Below are 22399 nucleotides of genomic sequence, written 5' to 3' on the forward strand. Positions count from 1 at the left end.
TTATCCTGTTCAGGATCACTGGAGCCTATCCCAGCTGTCATTGGGCGAGAGGCAGGGTTACACCTGGACTGGTCTCAGGGCTGACACATAGAGACAGTCAACCTTTTGCACTCACACCCACATGGGCAATTTAGAGTCACCAATGAACCTAATGAGCAGGTCTTTGGACTGTGGGAGGAAGCCGGAGTACCCGGAGAGAACCCACACATGCACGGGGAGAACATGCAAACTCCACACAGAGGGTTTGAACCAGTGACCTTCTAGCTGTGAGGCAACAGCACTAACCACTGCACCACCGTGCAGCCTAAATCCAGAATTCAGATTTCAATCAGAATCAGAAATCAGATTTCTAATTTCAGGTCTGGATTTTGGGGTTAGAGTCAGAAATCTGAGATTAAAGTCAGTTTTGCGATTACATTCTGAATTCTGGGTTTCAATTCTGAATTTTGGTTTAAAGTCAGAAATGTTAAATTCGTTTGACTTTAAATCCAGAAGTCAGAATTCTGACTTTTAATAATCTTATTAACTGAGACAAAGTGGTAAAGGTGTAAAAATAATTGTTCATTAGAGACATTTTTGAGTTAGGGTCAACGTTGTCGCTCCTGGGCGATTAAGAAATGTGTTTTCTTTCAGCGGATGATTTTAATATCCAGCTGTTAATGAAAACATAAGATGGGGTGACCAATGAGGAACATTTCCTGACAGAATTCTGGGGATGAAGTTGGAATTAGAGTTAAAAGTCGGAATTATGGGGTGTAAGTTTGGCTCAGTGGGTATACCTAGATGGCACCGCTCTAGTGGCAGCCTGTTACAGCAGCTCTCGCCCGTCGCTGGGTTTTTTCCTATTTGCTGCGATGAACATTTCCCGGTTGTGGGATCAATAAAGGTTTATCGAAACGAATCGAATCGAATCTAGAGCAGGCGGCCGATATACAGAGGCAAAGTTCGATGCAGGTACAACACCTGCAGCCGGCTTGTTGGTGCATTTCTATCCCTATCTCTCCTTCCCGCATTTCCTGTCGATCTTCGTTGTCCTATCAAATAAGAGCGAAAGGCCAAGAAAGTTAAAAAAGGAAAGTGGGAATTGTGAATTTCATGACTTTGAAATTCTGGGATTAAAATCTGGGTTTAGATCAGAATTCCGGTTTAAGGTCGTTTTTCTCTTTGAAGTTGGAATCACAACCTGAATTCTGTTTTAAAGCCTTAAATCTGGAAATAAAGTCGGAATTATGTGTTAAAATCTCCTATTATTAAAGACGAGGTAAAAGTTCATATCTTGTTACTGATGAAAACATAAGAAGCATCACTAATGAGGAATATTTAAGTGACTTCCTGCTCGGAGAACTTTCTCTGCCTCGAGCTTCACACACAGTTTGATGGACTCCTCTCTCCTCTGCTGAGGCAACAGGAAATACTCCAGTGACAGCATTGTTCAGGCTCCTCTCCTCTCCTCTCCTCCAGCACTTGACTTTACTCTGATTTGAGGAAGAGAGGCAGAGAGAGAGAGAGAGAGAGAGGGAGAGAGAGAGGGAGAGAAGAGAAGAGGGGGGTGGAGGAGTGGTGATTGAGCGCAAAGGGGGCAGGACTTTTTCTCTCCGGGTCCTATTAAGAGCAAACTTTGTGTTTTTGTTCTCCAAGTTCAGCTCAGTGCTCTCCAGCCTGCACACACTTCCTCTCTGCTGCTCTTTTTCCCGTTTTTTCCTCAATGGTTTTGTTTGCTCGCCTGTTGGTTACTACTGTGTGTGTTTTCATGGGGGATTCGGACACCGGGAGGATGCGCTTTCTGGAGGAACAGTTACTCAAAGTTGTCTCTGCGGGCGCTCCGGGGCTCTTTTAGTGGATACATTGATGTGTTTCGGGTTGGAATGAACAATGGTGCGGCTGCTTGGAGCTCTGGCCGAGGGCATGCTCTGCTTTCGGCTACTGTTGCTGTGCGTCGTGGAGTTGGAGCTTGCAGCCGGGGTCTCTACTTTCCAGGGTTTTTATCTCCCACCTGCGAACGGGTCGCTTCTCACACCTGCCCGGAGGACAGACGGGGTCGTGCGGACCATTGACCGGATTTACCACGGAGGAGGGAAGGTGGGCTACCTGGTGTACCTGGATGGCAGCCGGTTTCAGCTGGACATGGAGCGGGACGAGTCGGTGCTGTCGCATCACTTCAGCCCCCAGTATGTGCTCGCGCTGATGGGGGAGAGCCCTCCGCCTCTGCAGCGGGACTGCGTGTACCGCGGGACGGTGGACTCCAACCCGGAGTCTCTGGCCGTCTTCAACCTCTGCGGCGGGGGTCTCGAGGGCTTCTTCGCTGTGAAGCACACGCGCTACACCATCACGCCAATCATCAGGGCGAAGGGACACGAGCACGACGCGCGCGCCCTGCAGGACAAGGACGCGGACAGCGCGCTCCACGTGTTCACGCGCGAGAGTTTCAGCTTCGAGGCTATGCGCGAGGGTCGAGAAAGCTGCGGGACGCGCGACGGGCGCAGAGGACGCAGGGATGCGCTGGGGAAACGCCGGAACAAGGGTCGCGGGAAGAGGGGGGGACGGGACGCTGCAGCGGAGGACGCAGATGAACACGGCGCGCGCGGGAGGAGATGGTGGAGCCGGCTCGCCAGAGCTGCCGCTCCGGAGCATGGCGCGCGGAACAAGAGGTCAGTGTCTCGCGCCAGGCACGTGGAGCTGCTCCTGGTGGCTGACGACACAATGACCAAGAAGTACGGCAAGGACTTGAACCACTACCTGCTCACACTGGCCTCCATCGCCTCCAAGCTGTACGGGCACGCGAGCATCGAGAACCCCATCCGGCTGACGGTGGTGAAAGTGACCACGGTGACAGAGAAAGAGAAGGGGCTCGAGGTGTCCAAGAACGCGGCGGCGACTCTGAAGAGCTTCTGCAAGTGGCAGAACCAGCAGAACCCGCTGGACGACGACCACCAGCACCACCACGACGCGGCCATCCTCTTCACCAGGCAGGTAAACAAAAGTTCACTCGCTTTTTCTGCACCTCCACCTGTTCGAGGCGCGCGGGTCCGCCTCTCTTCCGCCCCGGCAGAGCGGAGGAGAGGCGGATTAGCGCGCCGGTGCGATGCCAAGGCTCAGTGACGCAACGGTTTGTTATTATTTTGATGGTGCACGCGGTTACAGCTGGTTGGCTTAGTCAGGGAAAACGCACTCTGTAATGTAAAATAACCTAGAAATTACGCATTTTCTTTTTATGTTATAGCAGTAAGCGAAATATGAAGTGCTCATTTAAGCTCCTTGTTAAGAATTCACGTCACAGAGTCTCTGCTGCTTCTTCGTTGAGTCTCGCGCGTAACGCTTCGCCGCGTCTGTGAAACCCTCATAAAATCTGTATTTCCTGCGCCTGGTGTTTTTCTAGGCATGCTCCTTCTGTCTCCACCCCTCCCAGTCCCTTGACAGCCTCAAAAACCTCGAAGTCTGTGTGATCTGATGCGCCCCCTGTGCAGGAAACATTCTCCCCATGGTAGGAGGAGGTTTGAAATCATCTGCTGGGTGCAGTGCAGAAATATCCCAAAAACTCCCCTTGAAACTGCAGTTAATTAGGCAGTCCTCCCATCCGCTCTCTCTCTCTCTCTCTCTCTCATCACTTCAGTCTGCACATTTTTCCCCAGTTACTCTCCAGCGTCTGTCAGCTGGGGTTGGGAGCTGTCAGAAAAACAAACACATCCACCCTTGTGAGAGGCCGTGCGTTTACCGAGACCACACTCATTTAGCCGGTCTCTCACCATCCCTCTCCTCCCCTGCCTGCTCCTCTTTGGAAACCCGCAGGGCAGCAGCAGCAGATCTACACGCTTCTTTCCCCCTCCACCGGGTGTGGCTTCACGGTGGTTAGCTCTAGTTAACATGTCAGAGAGCTCACCTTGGATTGCGGTTGTGTTGGACTCATGCAGGGTCTTGTCGTAGCTCGAGGCGGAACGCGCAAGCAGCAGGGGTATTACCTGGGATCTCCTGGCATCATGAGTAGCTTGGCGCTGTCTACATTGGCAAAGCAGCTGGTAGTGCATACCTGAGGTCAGAAGGCTGGCAACTCTTACTAACCTCTGTTGCCACTACACCTGGAAGGGCGAAAGCAAGCGGAAGACGGTGCCATCGTGAGGTGTTTGGGTTTGGCAGGGCGGGCAGGGTCAGGAGGGCATGGAAACAAGATATAAAGACAACTGAAAGGAAGCTTCAGGACAGGAAGTGAGCCTCAAAATGGACAGGAAGCTAATGAAACATGACAGGTGGCGTACTGTGGATGTTCTCGATTCTACTTGGGCTTTGATCCTGTTAAAATACCCATGATACCCCTGGAAAAAAACAATCCACCCTCATTATTTACATGATATTTTTGCCTCTCCAAGCAGTCTGTGCGACGGCCTGCACTTGTGGAGTTTCCTCATGATTTTAGTTGATGTTTTGGGGCGAGGGAAGCCTCTGAAACTGTATGCAGAACCAAGTAAATACAGTTTAGCCCAACGTGATCATTACTGCAATGAGCACAGATACATTTATCGGCCTTAAGATGAATTACACTAGTTTAGACTGTGTTGTGTTGCTGTGACTAGAGCGGAAACTCCCATCACACCAAACACTAAAGCTACTGGAAAGCCAAATCCAGTTTAATCCTGTGTAATTTAGGGTCTTAAGTACATAATAGTAATCAAAAACAAGTTTCAACTCACCTGATATATTTGTTCCGTAGTAAATTCCACGTTCCAATCATAGCCAAAGTCACGTGACAGCTATTCGGCTGTTTACATCCAGCCTTAGAGTCGTCCTCTGGCCTCATGTTGACCTCTGCAGGTGTCGGGTGTCGGCTGTATTTGTCTATTTTTGGCAGCAGGGCTGCAGTGACGGCAGTTGATCTTTGTTTTTTTGGCACCGGATGTTTTGCAACAACGGAGGGAGTTTAGCTCTGTAAGTATATAGTGTTAGAGAGCAGCCATTAAGGAATGCAGTCATGGCTTTGGGATCAAATAGGGGCAACTCAGCTAACGCTAACTGTGCATGGTAACTGATCTTAAAGAGCCAGTTCACTGATTTTCAACCTTTGTCCTATCATGCTATCATGGGGAGCTAATGACATTATGGTAGGAAAAAAATGCAGTTTCTCTCTGTGCCTTTGGAGGACGCTATCTGCTTCTCCAATGGGCCCTGGAAAACCTCCGCCAGACTACGTAAAACGAGTCATCTGGCCGAGGCCAGGGAGCTCACTAAACTACACTTCCTCAATCTAGGACGCCCGCCTCCGATGTCATGTCTCGTTCAAAATCGTCAGGTTTGAAATGTAGACTGCAGACCTGAAGATTTTTTAGACGATCCACCGGTATATTCTCAGCGTATTTCGGATTCTGTACCGCTCTGAGCCGGTAGAAACGGTAGTATTTCACTCCAGCGTCTCTCGCTGGGCCGTTCCTTTCAGAGGGAGGGGCGCAATGCACGCTGGATGTTGTAGGAATGTAGAATGGGTGAAACCACAAGCTGTTTGTACGACTTTCTGCACAGCTATGGCGCCAATTTCAAATATTATTGCTTCTATAGATTACAGAGAACACCAGCTTTGACTGACAGTGGCTTTTTCCAGGGGAATTACTTTCAAACATGCTGGTTAGCTTTGCATGTCACATGCACCAGACAGGTTTCAATCAAGACTTGATCCGCTGCGAGTCTGCAGTCTTAAAAAAGGCCTTACGAGCAAAATGAGCAGTTTTGATTAAGTCTTTAATTCTCCAATATAAGCTCAAGATAACTCTTAGCAGGATAGAAGTCAGCACTGAATGTCTGCCTCACCTGCTTCAGCATTTGCATTATTCAAAAACCCATCTCCTGACCTTCCTCGCACACGTCTCACTTTCCCTTTCCCCCCCCGGAGACCGTACTGTAGATGTTACCTGTCGGCAGCAGAAGCAGGTGACCCCCCTCTGCAACACAGCACAGACTTCTATTAAACATGAGCAGGCTCCCTGATCCCAATCTGCTGTGTCTCTGCAGCACGAACAAGCTGCTAATTTAGCTTGCAGAATAAGCACATAGCTAATGCATGACTTCTCTTAGGGGTCGTGACCTTACATAAGCTGAAGAAAGCAGCCGACGCCTTACTTTAACTTTGACCTTTGCACTTTCTGCCTATTAAAGCTATTTTTGTGTTTAGGCTGAGTGCTTAAATTGCAGGTTACTTTACCTTTTCTATCATTATAGCAGCCAGACAGCAGAGCCTACATCTGACAACACAGTGTCCCTTTAGGTACGAAACAGTTTGGAATTGCTCCTGCTGAGTGTTTCAGACGGCGCCGTGAACAAGCTGTAATGGCTGCAACTTATCCCTTCAGGGCAATTAAAGCCGATCCAAGTACGTCCTCTTAAAGTTCTTGTCTTTGCCCCTGACAGGCTCAGATTATGTGTCTGACTGCATTATGAAAAGGATCCCTACAGAAAAAGACCATTTGTTATGAAAAAAGATACTTTTTTTAACCAGAAATGGCTGCTACATCACTCTCTTCAAAGCCACCAGACTCCATTTACAAAAGTGCTAATTTTACCTTTAGTTGCCTGTCTACAGCTGCCTCAATCTGCAAGCTGTTTATGTTAGTGCGTGTCATACAAATATTGTGTGGCATCTGAACTTACAATTTACAACACCGACGTCACTTAATAACACAAACAAACTCACCAATCCAGGTAGCAGTGGACCACTAACTCCCGTGTTTTGCTAAGCTAAAATTGCTCGTTTTGTGAATGGAGTCTGGTGGCTTTGGAGACAGCGGTGTTTCTAGTTTGAAAAAAGCATCTTACTCTTTAGCAAATAGGTTTATCCCTGCAGTGCTTATTTCTGTAATGTTGTCAGACACTTTGAATAACAACTGGAGGCATTAAGGGCAAAAACATGCCCTCTGGACTTTATTAAAATAGGGCCAAAGTTGGAAAATACCATAATTCTGCTTAAGCAATGTGTCTGGGTTACAGGGGCAAAAATGTGGAAAGTTTAAGTGCTGACGTGTAGAAAAAAAGAAATTCTTTATGAAAACCACACTTTGATTTTGCCATTAATCATTCTGCTGTCACAAAAAGTCCCCACACAATGTCTAGAGTTGCACAGAATTCGTCATATTACAAACAGGATGCAGCAATTACAGTTTCCATTTGCAGGATGCCAGCCAGGAAATAAGCTGTCTTTGGCTAAGGTACCTTAAACCTTTGGTTGGAAAAGAGAATAAAAGAAAGAAGTAGCTTATGTGTTTAGACTTTCTCTTGTTCCACTGTACAGAGGGACGGAGGTGTCAAGTTACAAGAAAAAAGAAAGAACCTTAAAATCTGTGTATTTGGAGTCGATCGTGAACCAGAACTGAAGTTCATTGAAGACTTCGTGACCGTGAAGTCAGACCACTCCATTGTTCCCACATGGGAGGTGGCGGTGGGGGGGACTCGTCTCTTTGTGGTCAGGTCCAATTACTCCAACACCCCGTCCCCGCAGTGAGCTGACCCGTGTGGCGGTGTCACCCTGTTCCACACATACCAGCACCGGAACAAAACAACGGGCACATTGAGGGGACTCGGGACAGTCCTGAGTGTGTGTCCGTGGATGTTATGCATGGCTGTGTTCGCTTGTTGCGAGCTGGGACGGCAGACAAAGACCTACTGTAGGTGGACGGAGAGCTGCAGGGTGCATACATGTGTGTTCTGATGCTAGTTGGAGTTTTTGAATTGCTTCTTGCAGCAGTCGCTCAAATATTTGGATAGGCATTGCTAGAAAGTGATGTCAGTGATGTTGAAACACTAACCTTTTCCATAGTTTCCCATCGAAGCCCTGTGTTTGGCCGTCGCCATCTTGGTTCTCTGGAGCCAGAAGTGACCATATTTGGAAGAGAAGTTGCAGCTGGAGAGAAGCTAGGGGTTAGCAAATGAAAAGGTATCAAGCTTATGCGAAAGGCTACTTCACTAGCTTGTAGGTTAGGGTTGAAATGAGAGTTTATTTGTGGTTGTAGCTGACGTTAGTTGTTTGTTTTTTGGACCAAAGGCTTAGAGAGCTTGTGGTAAAACTTTCCCAAAGGCAGCAACACCTTAAACACAGCTAGTTATGTTCAGTGACTTGAATTGGCTTACACAGTTAGCAGACAGCTAGCAGCGCCCATCTGTCACTCAAAGCAGCTACGCCCCTAGTTAATTGTATAGCTTAAGAAATGCTAAATCAAAATAACTTGCAGAGATGCTTATGTAATGGTGATTGATGTAAGATGCACACTGATGGAGACGTAGCATAAACTTACACGCAATCCATTTCCCCCACGTGTTAAACACATACATATGTCATACGTCTCCTCCTGCTCCATGTGTTTGTGTGTCTGTACATTAACGTGTACATTTCCCAGCCCTCGCCCCGTCGCAGCTAGACCCTCTATTTGTTTTAACTGTTCTTGATATTTCACACGTGCTATACATCGGCTGGCATATGTTGACAACCTGCAGACAGCCGTTGGATCCCAAACCCTCGACCCCAGCCCCCGGTCTGTCGACATACACAACTGGCAAGATTTTGAACATTTGAAACTCCCTCTTTTCACACTGTGATGCATCAGTAACTTTAAACCTTACTTCTGTTTTCAGTCATGGTCAGAAGTTTTTCTTTGGGCGCTAACCTTAGACTGGTTCTTGTTTTCATACGAAGAAAAATGACATACTTAATTTAATTTTTAGAACACAAACTTTTCTTTATGACAATGTTACATCTTCTTGTTGTAAGATTATATATGGCATTCCACAGGGAGCATCACTGGGACCACTTGAATCCTTATGAACACATTGCCTTTTCATCTCACCTGTAAAAAATGCAACATAGATATAAGTTGTTAATGATGAAGACACACAAATATATCTTCTTGTAGCCGCTTATGACTCCTAGCTCTTGTAACATGAAAACTTCTTGTAGGTAGTCCAGTTCCCTCTTTTGAATACCATAAACACTAAATTGTTGCTCATTGGTCAGTCCAGACATCCAACTATTCACAGATTTTTACCCGACTCTACTACTCTACTTTTACTCTTTTTACTTACTCTAAATAAGAAGTAAGTAATAAGAGTAAGAGTTAATCTGAACTAGGAGCAGAGAGGTATCACCAAGTGGTAGGGCCAAGGGTAGGAATTGGGACATGTTTACTGTACCATTAGTGGTACTTGAGGTTTAACTCTTAAGCTAACAATAATGTGAGCATAGTAACAGGCTCTTAATGACAATGCTCACATGCTTATGTTTAGAAGATGTAATGTTTAACATTATTAACATTCTAACATTTACTAATTGGTACCAAACACAAAGTAGTGTCAGGCTAATACTTAAAATCGGTGTATAAGACGCACGTTTAATACATGTATTTTCATCAAAAAATGGGCTGCGTCCAATATCCAATGTACCAGTATAAAATACAGAGAGGTATGTTATTGTGTTACGGTATTTTACCCAGACGATGGCGCTATAATCTCGCTAAAGCTTCGTCACGGACATGCGCAGTCATGATCGCCAGTGCAGCCGTCATCCTCACAACAATCAACGTTGTAACGGTAGCTAGCAGGATTAACAACTCGTCATGGCGAAAACAGATGGTAGGCTATGATGTGTGTGTGTTTTGAATGTGTTTCATATGGAAATAACTTAACATAGTGTTGAAATAACTTGAATACACGTTTAAATAGCTTTCCCCCTCTGTGATACCCCCCGAATCAGACGGCGTTTTAAATTCCGGTGCGACTTATATTCCGGATTTTACGGTAAATGTTGTTAGCTTTACAGGTATTTGGTCATAAACGAAAATATTGGACAGAATATTTCTTCAGGTCAAAAGTATCTAACTTCAAGCAAAGTGAAGGAATCAAAGTTATTAAAAGGACTGCGGTAACGGATTTTATGACGATGCATCCAATCCTCGTTATTATTAACACTTAAGGGCTCTTTAGCTAGCATGGCTCAGAGGTACAGTATTTCAAGTCTATAGTGGCATGACAATTAAACTGTAAAACAACCTGTCAGCCACAGGGTACAAGTCATAACCTGTCCACGTAATAATTTAGAGCTGTTTTTCGTGCCATTTGATTTGTTACAATCAGCCTGCAGTGTGTTTTCAGCTCAACTCACTCTGAGCTCCTCCTGCAGGACGGATTTCAGTGTGTGTGTGTCTGGGTCTGGCTGGCTGTTTGTTTAACACGAGCCTTGGCTTAGATTGCAAGTGATCCTGTAAAACACACACATACACACAGCTCTGATCGTCTCCTGACCTCTGCAACCAGCTCGCCACCTGTTCTCCTGTTTTTTCTGCCAATATTTCTGTAACTCCCGTAACAGCCTTCCATCCTTTCCCTCCGGCGTCTGATTCCTGCACTTATTTCTCTTTCCCTCCCTCTTTTTAAGCTCTTGTGAGAGAAAGAAAACAACGATGGGAAGAGGCTTGGCGTAGATACGCTTTAAGTCTCGGTGTTTTCTAAGAGGAGATTCCCATTTTTCTATTTTTCACCCACGTGTTTCCTCTTAAAACAAAGCAAGTGGTGTGTACAAGATACATGGGAACAAAAACAGCTCTAGTACGAGAGCCGGGGAGGGTGTGAGTGAATAAATAAATTAAAATAGAGGGAGGTTTAAAGGACGTCGGGGTGAAAGAGTGTGGGAAATGGGGAAAGAGAAACAGACAATCCTCTATACGTTCTCGGAGCTTTCGATGGTTGTTTTCCGGCTTGTCTGCGCGGGGAAAAGTTCAGAGAAACATCAGCACATTTCTGCTTTTGCAGCCATCCATGCAGAGTGTGCTTAACTTGCATCTCGTGCAGTCATCTGGCAGGAGCATGCACTCACTTCCTGTTCTCTATATGTGGGTGTTTTCCTGCATTTTCCACAGTCTATAGTCTACATGCTTGCATTCATATATGATCTGTATGTGCCTATTTGTTTACATGTTTTTTCTTCTAGTTTGTGTCCTTGCATGTGTGTGTGTGTGTGAGGTTGTCCCACCCTGTCAGTAATGTGTGCGAGCGCCGAACACAAGGCAGTTTGTTCCAAAGCCCAGAACGGGTAAACACCCTCCCCAGAGAGCTTCTCTCACACGACCCAGCAGGCCTGTCAGCACCACTTAACATGACGATTCATCCTCTCCACGGGACGTGTGTGTGTGTGTTTTTTATTGGATGTGCACATGCATACATTGCGAGTGTGTACGCACGCGCACGCAGGCCCGCGTGCAGGCGTTTGCACTCAGAGCGATGGACTGATTGATCTCTGCACTCAGCAGGGTCAGGCAGAGCGCCCCGAGGCCTCATCTGCATGGACATGTGTGGGAATCAAAACAAAGATCGATACTGTGTACTCTGGCGCCCTGTCATGCAGACAGAAGGACAGATGGTGGATGCAGAGGAAGGAAGCTGGTGTTAAAAGCATTGAATTAAAGGGGCGCTACACGTAATTTACATATTTAGATCGCTAGTCACAGGAAGAACAGTGTGGACATACATCTACAGATGCTTCTGGACACATCTTCAGTGATGTTCCTGGAATCATTAGGTGTTTAGGGTCTTTCAACAGCGAGCTACGCTGACTCCAAGGCTCTCCTCTTTAGAGGCCTTGTCCGCCGCATTGCTTGCACTGTGGATGGCTCTCCTCTTCCTCTCTCCCTTGTTGCCCGAGCTGGTGTAGGCTCTGGCTAGAGAACGGGCTGCAAAACCCCAGCATCCAACCTCCACTGGGAAACGTCTCGCTCTCCATCCAGCTTGTTGGCAGTCGCTGACCAGTCCTGCGTACTTGGGGAGCTTCCTTTCAAAGGCCTCTTCCTGCGGGACTGTCAGCTCCAGCAGCGCGGCTTGCTTGGTGGACTCAGACACGCGGACAATGTTTGGCTGCAGGGTGGTGACCTCTAATATGTACATATTAAAATCTCTAGTCCCAGGAAGTACTGCTCAGCATGTGAAAACTTCTGTATACCGTCTTCTGCAGCTTTTGAGGCGCTTAGGCTGCAGTCAAAACCCCAAAAAAGTATGAGAAACATACAAAAAATGACATTAGCATGCCGAACAAGGAGGAGCTGGATAGCTGGAAGGTCCAACACTATATTTCCATGATGCCCAAAGAAAAGAGGGTGATTCACCACATCCTTCATTGATAGTAGTTACCAAATATGGTAATAAAGTCCAAGATATTTGAACAAGAATACAGTTTTAAGAACATGTTACAAATAGCAGTGAAACACTGCAGAGCAATAGAAGCAACACGCTCACACACTGGGTGCTGGTTTAGCTCAGCCGTTAAATCAGCGTCCCATGTGTAGGGCTGTAGTCCACGATGTGACAGCTGATGTGACCCTTTAACGCATGTCTCTCTCTTCCCCCGTTTCCAACACTATCCACTATCCTCTCTATCAATAAAGGCATTAAAGGCCATTCCCTTACTGTGTTTTGTTGTGTTTGTGGCCTGCAGTGTTGCACTGTGGGCTCAGTCGCTGCTCTTACACAGACGGAGCTCAGCGGAGTGGAGCTGAGACGGCTGCACTTGTTGCGTCATTACGCCTCTGAGCCGGCATCGAAGGTAGTAACAGAGGAAAAACAGCGTCTGTGTAAAAACACACGCTAGGGCGGCTTCATGGCGGCGTTGCGTGGTCCAAAGTAAAATGACAAACGCTGCATGAGGGCGGAGCTTCATTACATGTAAGAAGGGCTGCCTTCAGTAAATGAGTTTCTAATAATCTTAATGTTGGCATTCATTCGTCAAATCTTCAGTTTCACATTTGAACTGTTTGAGAGACGCTTTCATGAACCAGGCGACTTATTTAAACAAACCTACTGAATTAAAAAAAGTTTCTCCTTCTTACTTTGATGAATTGCTGATTCAAACTTCTCTTTCCTGCAGGACCTCTGTGGCCACCACTCCTGCGACACCCTCGGCATGGCAGACGTCGGCACCATCTGCTCCCCGGAGAGGAGCTGCGCCGTCATCGAGGACGACGGGCTTCACGCCGCATTTACCGTCGCGCATGAGATAGGTAGGCAGGGATACACAAACAAAGACATCAACACGCCGGGGCAGGCGCGTCTGTCAGCGCGTCTCCCCCCCCCTGCTGATTAATATCATGGGAGCATCGTGTGATGTCATGCACCTGATACCTGAGCGCCTGTTTTCTTTTCTCATTCCTGCTGCACGCGCGAGCTCCTAACAAGTCTCCTCATCTCCCTGTTTCCATCATTCTGTACATCATGTCCTCTCTCTCTCTCTCTGTGCTCCAGGTCACCTGCTCGGTTTGTCCCACGACGACTCCAAGTTCTGCGAGGAGCGCTTCGGCGTGAACAGCGACAAGCGGCTCATGTCCTCCATCCTCACCTCCATCGACGCCTCCAAACCGTGGAGCCGCTGCACGTCGGCCACCATCACCGACTTCTTTGACGACGGGAACGGTGAGCGCGTGAGACAGAGTGCATGCTTCTGCAAACGTCAGCAGTTCTTCTAACAGTGAGAACTTTTTCCCAGCCAGGAGAAGTTTTATTATCTCACTCTACAAATTGCAACCATGTGAATTTGACTTTCTCCCACAGCGCCGAACACTGAGCGCTGTTTACCGACAAACAAAGCTTTAATCCGTGTTAATAGAGAGTCATTTAGAATCCTATTAACTTCTTAAAGACTGTAGTTGCAGCGCAGCCAAAGACAGATCGCTGGCAGGAAGTCAAGATGAGTCATACTTTGCATTCCCGCTTCATCAAATAGTTTCATTCACTGCAGCCTGGAAGCATTGTGGGTTGACATTTTGTTCATCACTTTCAGCATAAATCATGCAGCAACAGCAGCAGCATTGTTTAAGCTTGACACTATTTTCTGCTCCTCCAGCACTTTTATTGTCTGAAATAGATTTTCTGCAGGTTTAAACTCTCGCCTCTATCTTTCCTACCGCAGCCGAGTGTCTCCTCGACTCCCCCCGCCAGCCCCTCTTAGGCCCCGAGGAGCTCCCGGGCCAGAGCTACGACGCCGTCCGCCAGTGTCGCCTCGCCTTCGGGCCCGAGTACACAGTCTGCCCCGGCATGGATGTCTGCTCCCGGCTGTGGTGCGCCGTGATCCGCCAGGGGCAGATGGTCTGTCTTACAAAGAAGCTGCCGGCCGTGGAGGGGACGCCCTGCGGGAAGGGACGCATCTGCCTGCAGGGGAAGTGTGTGGACAAGACACGCAAGAGACACTACTCGGTAAGACGGGTGGGCGGTGCATGAGGAGAAGTGGAGAGAGAGGAGGAGACAAAAATAGACTCCTTATTATGGTGCAAACATTTTATCACTTCCACATTGAACAAACTTGTTTAATAAAGGCAAATAAAGGTAACAAAGTTCACATGGCAGCTATTAAAGGGGAATACCGGTATTATTAAACCGGGGCACTATTTTTACACATTCTCGGGTCTAAATGTGTAAAAGGAACAAAAAGTTTCGAGGCTGTAAGAACTGAAACATAATCCTCAATCACAGTATGTCCTCTAAAAGTGCTTTTTTCAGCCACTCAGATTGAGTTTCTGACAACATAACAGGAAGGATCCCTTCAGAGATCGACCTCTTTGTTAAAGGAGCAGTCCACCCCTGGAAAAAGCCACTGTCAGTCAAAGCTGGTGTTCTCTGCAATCCATAGAAGCAATAATACTTGAAATTGGCGCCATAGCTGTGGAGAAACTCATACAAACAGCTCGTGGTTTCGCCCATTCTACATTCCTACAACACCCAGCATGCATTGCGCCCCTCCCTCTGAACGGAATGAGTGAAATACTACCGTTTCTCTGCAGGCAACGGCTCAGAGCGGTACAGAATCTGAAATACGACGAGAATATACCGGTGGATCGTCTAAAAAATCTTCAGGTCTGCAGTCTACATTTCAAACCTGACGATTTTGAACGAGACATGACATCGGAGGCGGCGTCCTAGATTGAGGAAGTGTTGTTTAGCGAGCTCCCTGGCTGGCGGAGGTTTTCCAGGGCCCATTGGAGAAGCGGATAGCGTCCTCCAAAGGCACAGAGCCAAATTGCATAATGGCATTAGCTCCCCGTAAAAGCATGGACTGAGGTTGAAAATCGGCGAACTGGCCCTTTAAAATAAGATGCTTTTTTTTTAAACCTGGAAACAGGCGTTGCATCACTCTTCTCAAAGCCACCAGACTCTACTGACTCCGTCATCAGGGCACCGGTAGAGAAGCGTCTCCCGTTTTCTGCAAGGCTTTGTTTTTCGGATCGTGAGATTGACAGACCGCTTGGTGCAGCTTCAGCAGTACTGCAGATGTCGTACCAGTCGTGGTGAAGAAGGAACGGAGCCTGAAGCAAAGCTTTCGATTTACGTTCCAACCCTTCATGAGCTTTGGGTAGTGACCGAAAGAAAGAGGTCGCGGATACAAGCGGCCGAAATGAGTTTTACTCCACAGGGTGTCTGGGCTCAGCCTTAGAGAGAGGGTAAGGAGCTCAGACATCTGGAGGAAGCTTGGAGTAGAGTCAGTACTCCTTCGCATCGAAAGGAGCCAGTTGAGGCGGTTCGGACATCTGTTTAGAATGCCTCCTGGTCGCCTCCCTGTGGAGGTTTTCCAGGCATGTCCAACTATGAGGAGATCCCGGGGCTGACCCAGAGCTGGCTGGAGGGATTATATATCCCGTCTGGCCTGAGAAGGTTGCTGGGTTGTGGGATGTCTGGGTGACCTTGCTTATCCTGCTTCCACCGCGACCTGACCCCGGATAAGCGGAAGATGATGGATGGATGAAGGGAGGGTGTGACTGTTTCAGAAAAGATTCCTCCTTTTTAACAAAAAGGTCTTTTCATATCGGGATGCTTTCTAATAACTTTTACTTCATCTTTACTGCCTCGTATGACGACCAGTTTACATCTCAGAGTGCCGTTTAGCTCCTCCATTTGAGAGTCTTCTACCCTCTTTATATTTCCTGCAGCCTGATTGCAGATTATGTGTCTTTTACTGTGGAAAGAAGTGCTGTAAAGAACTAACTGGAAAAGCAGTTTCCAAAGAACTTCAGGGTTATAAAATCAAATTTATCTCATAAAATGTTTAACGCCACCTGTCCAGTCATTTTTATCACCGATGACGCATGCAGGCCTGATGGGAAAAACACAAAAATAAGTACATTACTTTAAGAATTCCATCCAGGCTTTTTCCCAGGGGAAGCATGTGAGCTGTTAGATCACAGATCCAGTCATGCTGTCTTAATAAGCAGCTCCATCACATGAGAATAGCCGTGCTCCTTTTCTGTCTGTGTCTTTTCCTGGCTTCTGCTGTGACACGTGGCTGTGTAGCAACCGCTCGTGTCTGATCAGCATTAATTGTCTTCTCTTTCTTCTGATCTCATTCATATTCCCCCCCAACTTTCATCTCCTCTCATCTTCCCTCTCATCTCCCAGGCGTCCAACCATGGCAGCTGGAGTTCCTGGGGTCCTTGGGGTGCTTGCTCCAGGACTTGCGGAGGCGGGGTGCAGTTTGCCCAGCGCCTGTGCAACAACCCGCCACCTCGGAACAACGGGCGCTACTGCACGGGGAAGAGAGCCATCTATCGGTCCTGCAACGTCACACCGTGTCCAGCATCAAGTGAGTGTGACTCTCTGCTCTTTGTAATGCATAAGAAACAGCATGGCACAATCCTTAATTTCACACCTCTTTTATTGGTCCCCAGATAAGAGTTACCGTCAGGAGCAATGTGAGGTGCGCAACGGCCCACAGACGGATCCTAAAGGGGTGAAGACCTTTGTCGAGTGGGTGCCTAAGTACGCAGGAGTCCTCCCTAAAGATGTGTGCAAGCTGACCTGCAGAGCCAAAGGAACGGGATACTATGTGGTGTTCTCTCAGAGGGTGAGTTAGTTAAAAAAAAAAAAAGGTGCAGTGTATTTAAGGGGGGAAAAAACTGTGGGAGATGACGTGATTTTGTTTTTTCTGCAGGTGGTAGACGGCACAGAATGTCGTCCATACAGCAGCTCGGTGTGTGTGAAAGGGAAATGTATAAGAACAGGATGTGACGGCATCATTGGCTCCAAGCTCCAGTTTGACAAGTGCGGTATATGTGGAGGCGACAGCACAGGATGTATACGAGTTGTGGGCAACTTTACCAAGAAGAGGTAAGAAAAGGGGGAAAGACTTATGCTGTGAATTATACGCCTTTATGGCAACAAAGATACAGACACTTGCATGCATGCATGAGAGGGGAGTTTTGTGATAGAACGCTTGCAAACAAAAACAATATTGTAAGATGGTTACACCTTTTGCAGGCCTTGAAGTCACACTGACTAAACAGAGATGTAGCCGAAATTAGCCTTATTTTCTATGGCAAAAACTCAACCAATGACTGTATAAAAAGATATACAACGCGTCGCCATCTGCTCTCATTGTACGAAACTAAAGCCAAAATACCCCCAGTGAGAGGGCGCTGCCATCCTGCGCAGGTGACGTCATTTCGAACCAGAGCTGTATAATGACAGAAAACCTATTTGAGAAAAAGTGTAATTTGATTTTATAGTTTGACTCATGTCCCATCTGTTAACATGGAGGAGGCGGGCTTTATGACCTACACTGCAGCCAGTCAGCAGGGGGCTGTCATGTCATCCATCTTTTTATACAGTCTATGGTTTGCACAAATGACAAGAAAACGTCTTAAAATTCAACCCACATGGCTTAATCCCAAACAGAGATGGCTAAGTAATGAGATTTGCTAAAGTTTGCTAACAAGTGATAGCATATCTAAACAAATACTGACATTTTATCGGTTGAATCAGTGGTGGTAGTGTCAGTATTGGCTTCTAATTTGATTTGAAGCCCAGTTCCAGTCCGGTCTTCAAGGGTCTGCCCAGACCCAAGGACCCCAAGACCTGAGTCGGGGTGGGTCCTATTCTATTACGCTGGGTCCAGTTTTTAACAGTAGAAAGGCTTTCTCAGTAGGATTTATAAATACTGGATTTGTTGGCCTGTTTTATGGACCCAACAGTTCTGATTGTCAGGCCTCTCTCCTCTTTGACATGCACAAGGTTGGGTCTGTCATCGCTTTGGCAGGTATTTTAAAACGACCGGGTCCAGTTGGTTATTTGAACACTTTTGAAGACCTCTAGTAAAGTCTTTAACGTAAAGCCAGGGATGAAAGAACACACTGTATTTCGTACTGATCTGACCTTGCTTCTCCATTCTCTCTTGCCGAACAGTAAGGGCTACACTGATGTAGTGAAGATCCCTTCAGGCTCCACCCACGTCAAGGTTCGTCAGCACAAAGCCAAGGACCAGACCCGCTACACCGCCTACCTTGCCCTACGACGGCCTAACAGCGAGTACCTCTTGAACGGCAAGTTCATGATCTCCACCTCTGAGACAATCATCCCACTCAATGGCTCTGTGCTCAACTACAGTGGTTGGAGCCAAAAGGATGAGTGGCTTCACAGTATGGGTCCAGGAGCTCTCCAAGAAGCCTTGGTGATCCAGATTCTTGCAACAGATGCTAAAAAGCCGCTGGACGTTCGTTATAGCTTCTACATGCCCCGACGGACAAGCCCACAACAGCCTGTAGCTCCGCTCATCCCCAACCCAAAGTCGATCCCCGTGCAGATCCCAACAACTGTATCAACTACGACAAGAACCACGACCACCACCAGAAGCACCACTACATCTTCCCCAGATCCCCCTGTCCTGATCCCAGAGCCACCCACAGCTCCGCTTCTATCCACCCCAACCCCAGGACCCCAATGGGTAACGGGATCCTGGATGACTTGTTCCAGGACTTGTGACACTGGCTGGCAGAGTCGGACAGTTCAGTGTAAGGACCCGGACGGGAAACTGTCCAAGGGCTGCACGCTTGGTGTCCGGCCTTCTGCCTTCAAACACTGTCTGGTGAAGAAATGTTGAGCTGACGGGAGAGAAGACATGATCTGTTAGACAAGAAACAACTCCTAGGAAGAAGTTCAATCTGTACCTCCGATAAAGGTCTCAAGTGCTGGATGGACTATGGACCAATGAATTTAAGACGTAGAACCTTAAACAGGACCGTGAATGTTGGCTTCAAGAGCCTGGACCAGATACACAGAGACTCAGAGACAGTTAAGCATGGATGTACCTGATTATATGCCTGAGGAATGTCCTTGAATCATTGAGGCTATGCTGAGCAAGTAGGACCAAGGACGGTGTCTGTATGACAGTGACAAGTCCGGCCCTGGCAAGGACCTCAATTGCATGTCACTTCCACATGGACAGTAACTGATTGTCTTTACTTCAGTCTCCAAGTCCTGGAGGCTTAGTATGTGTTGCCCTGTAATGGCATGCGTGTCATGTTTTTTAATGGTATTCCATGTGTTCTAATCACTGTGGGGATCTGGAAGTCTTACCCCTTTGTCTTTTGTCGTGAGTGTGTCCGAGACAAGAACCCCAATATTGGGAAGCACTCGTTATTCACATTGTCGTCCTGTATTGTAGCCCAGTCCCACGACTGTCATACTGTAGTCCACGATCTCCTGTAACTTGTACATTCCAGTCACTGAAAGGTTCGTAGAGTTCCTTACAAGGAAGATGCTGAAAATGATAACTCTTTCTTTCTTGTTGCAATCTCCTTCGCAACCGCTAAGCAAGAAACTCTCCAACCAAAAAAGGTCCCAAGACTGCAGCGTTATTTGAAAGTGATCAGATCCAATTTGGGTTTCCAGACATCACCAACCTATCTGCATTGGCGGCCGTGACATTAGCATCAGAAACTTGCTTACACTGGCTATGTAGCTTTCACCTTCCAAATAGTTGTGCAGTCGAGGTGCAGATCTCCTCTGCTGCGCAAGATAAACCAACTCCAAAGGTGGCTTGGAAATTGAATTTCATCTGGTTCTTTAGTGTCCAGACTTTCTACAAATCAATCTGGGTACAATCAGAATATGCCCAGAAAGGGATTTGGACCTGCAGTCGATGCAAGACTAAATATTTAGTAGAATTTCGCAACCAACATGCCTGGTCCTTGGCAGCTGTGTCAGTGGTGCTACAAATGGTCAAAAGGGATATTTGAGTGTGATTCCTTATCTTCTTGCCACCTAGAAGATTGCCTACAAGTGTTCTCCAGTAAACAATTAACAATCCAACCAGTGACTAAAATGCCCAAGTTTCTTGAGATGGAGATTCTAATGACAGTCCCGGATGAGGGCGACCCATGTGTTCTGACTATAAGCCCTTCTTTGTCTTTATTTGACTGATTTGTTCAACTGAAAGCCAGAAAGGTTCAGACTGTAGCATCAGGTTCTTTGGAAGTTTAAAAGAGTTTATCACCTGTACAATGTTAAAACAGCAGCCTGGTGAGATTTGATTCCAAAGGGAACCTTCGAGGACAAAGTTAAATTGACAAAAGGGCAAAGTAACTATGACACTCCTCAACATTTATGGAGGTTAATTATGACTCACAAGTTTGGGGCAATGCTTGATTTTTATGTGTGAGTGTTTTGTGTGTATGTTTTTGTGTGGGCATGCCGTGTGCTAGCACATTCATGTACCCAGGCCTGTGTTTGAAGCACATACAGTATGTACCGTGATCTTGATGCTTCCTCACTCTCAGTTCCATTTATATCAATCATTATGCTGGTGCTGGGAGGTTTATGGTCCTCACTTTTTATTTGTGGCAGTAAATATCTGTTTGTCTGTTTGTCTGTTTTGAAAGCTATGCTAATATGACAATGTGTGCCCTGGATACTCGCAACGACAGCAAGAGAGATATTAATGCAGCCGTTAATGTCCTTTTGCAACTCAACACTTTCTTCAGTTTCTTTTTCATCACTCGTTCCGTACTACTACTTTACATCCCGCATTGCCAAACTATTGTTTTAGCCTGTTTCAACCCTGTTGGATGGTGTTTGCCACATTGCAGCAATTCACGTACCAGGTGCCTCCTCCAGTAAATAAATGGTATTTCATTTGTGATCACAGCTTTGAAAAATTACATAGGCCAAACTCCATAAACAATGCCGGGGTAACTAAAAATAATCCTAGACCTCACTGTCAACATTTTCTGACTAAATAATCTCTGAGATTAGAAGACTTTGAGAAATAAACATAGAAATAGACAAGAAGTTTGATACCACACTCATGTCTGTCCTTTAAATATAAAGCTAAAGCCAGGAATTAGTTAGCATAGCTTAGCATAAAGACTGGAAGCTAAGGGGAAAGCAAATTTGGCTCCTTCAGCAACAAATACATGCCAACCATGACCTCTTAAGTTAGAAAATAATAGACGGCCCATTTTTTCAGTCTTAATGCTAAGCTAACAGGCTGCTAGCTTTAGCTTCATATTGAGCTGACACACATGAGTGGGGTATCATTCTTCTTGTCTGAATCTCAAGAGTGTGAATAATAATGTCAAACAGTTCCTTAAAGTAAGACCACAAGGTTTTGATGAGGATAGATACTCAACCAAATTTCACAATAGATGCATTACGTATAGAATTGTCAATAACAAAACAGGAAAAAGTACAGTCATATTTGAGTAAATAGGTGATTGGGAGAAAACAATTGTGAGAACATTACCTCATCTCTCCAGAATGGAAATCATGGTGATGTAGATTACATACCTAACGGCTTTTTAAAAATACTTTCCTGTAATTGTTTTTACATTTCTGGCACCTGCTACAGTTTCCTGTTTGGCAAACCTCACCCACCTGGCACCTATGCAGATGGAAACAAAACCTGAGAACAGTTCTCAGATTCTACATGACCCGGGTCAACATACCACTCACATGTTCTCTCTTCCTAACTCACACATTCAGATTTATTTACACAATATAGACATTTTTATTACAATTAATAGCTCTTCATATATGTGTTAGTATTCAACCATATTTACACGGTAATGTACACACACCATTGAAAAAATCCATCATCTACCACACACGCAAACACGTACACTCAACCTACTCTGACTCTTCCAGTGGGGAAACCCCTCTCGCTGAACGACAGAAAAACACAGCACTGAACTTGTAATTTATTGTTTGTACAACTGGTATGTGTGAATAAAAAAACAATGAGATGAGTTTTATTTATTATAGTAATTTTGTATCAAATTACTATTTAACTTAGGAATATGACTGTGCAGATGCATTCCTTTGTAAGAATATAGTGTTTCTTTTCTAGTCATCCACATGAATATATGTACATAAAATCTATATATTTAAATATCTTTGTGTCTGTGTTGTTCATTTTGTCGGTTCATATTTATCTATAACTATCATCATACACTGAAGAGTTTAAGTGGAGGCTTTATATAAACTAAAGGGAACAGATAGTGTCAATAAAGTCATGAGATTGAAGATAACTTCAGCCCTATGGCCTGTCTGCTCGTGCCTTGTTTGCTTTTGTCTGCAGGTTCATGTAATTGGTGGGCGGGCTGTCCGCTCTGGGTGATTAGGGGCACCTGGGCGC

At 46.2% G+C, this 22399-nt stretch overlaps 1 protein-coding gene across 1 annotated transcript; it reads left to right on the forward strand.

The window, feature by feature from the left end:
• Positions 1 to 1687: 1687 nt before the first annotated feature.
• Positions 1688 to 22119, forward strand: LOC138603527 (A disintegrin and metalloproteinase with thrombospondin motifs 5). Its single transcript, XM_069675355.1, has 8 exons — positions 1688 to 2970; positions 12875 to 13007; positions 13249 to 13416; positions 13913 to 14196; positions 16390 to 16573; positions 16659 to 16834; positions 16922 to 17097; positions 18172 to 22119. The coding sequence occupies exons 1-8, from the start codon at positions 1873 to 1875 to the stop codon at positions 18863 to 18865; spliced, it is 2913 nt and encodes a 970-aa protein (XP_069531456.1). The 5' UTR covers positions 1688 to 1872; the 3' UTR covers positions 18866 to 22119.
• The last annotated feature ends 280 nt before the right edge of the window (positions 22120 to 22399 follow it).

The sequence above is a fragment of the Semicossyphus pulcher genome, unplaced genomic scaffold (genome assembly GCF_022749685.1).
Source record: "Semicossyphus pulcher isolate SPU_LCO1_2020_fin unplaced genomic scaffold, fSemPul1.0.p SCAF_24, whole genome shotgun sequence".
Taxonomy (NCBI): domain Eukaryota; kingdom Metazoa; phylum Chordata; class Actinopteri; order Labriformes; family Labridae; genus Semicossyphus; species Semicossyphus pulcher.

What these genes read in the sequence shown, in the direction of transcription:
- LOC138603527 (XM_069675355.1), top strand. Translation starts at nt 1,873, where the DNA reads ATGGTGCGGCTGCTTGGAGCTCTGGCCGAGGGCATGCTCTGCTTTCGG. An exon ending in ATGTGGTGTTCTCTCAGAGG is followed by an intron (nt 16,835 to 16,921) that starts GTGAGTTAGTTA and finishes TTTTTTCTGCAG; the next exon opens with GTGGTAGACGGCACAGAATG. An exon ending in GGCAACTTTACCAAGAAGAG is followed by an intron (nt 17,098 to 18,171) that starts GTAAGAAAAGGG and finishes CTTGCCGAACAG; the next exon opens with TAAGGGCTACACTGATGTAG.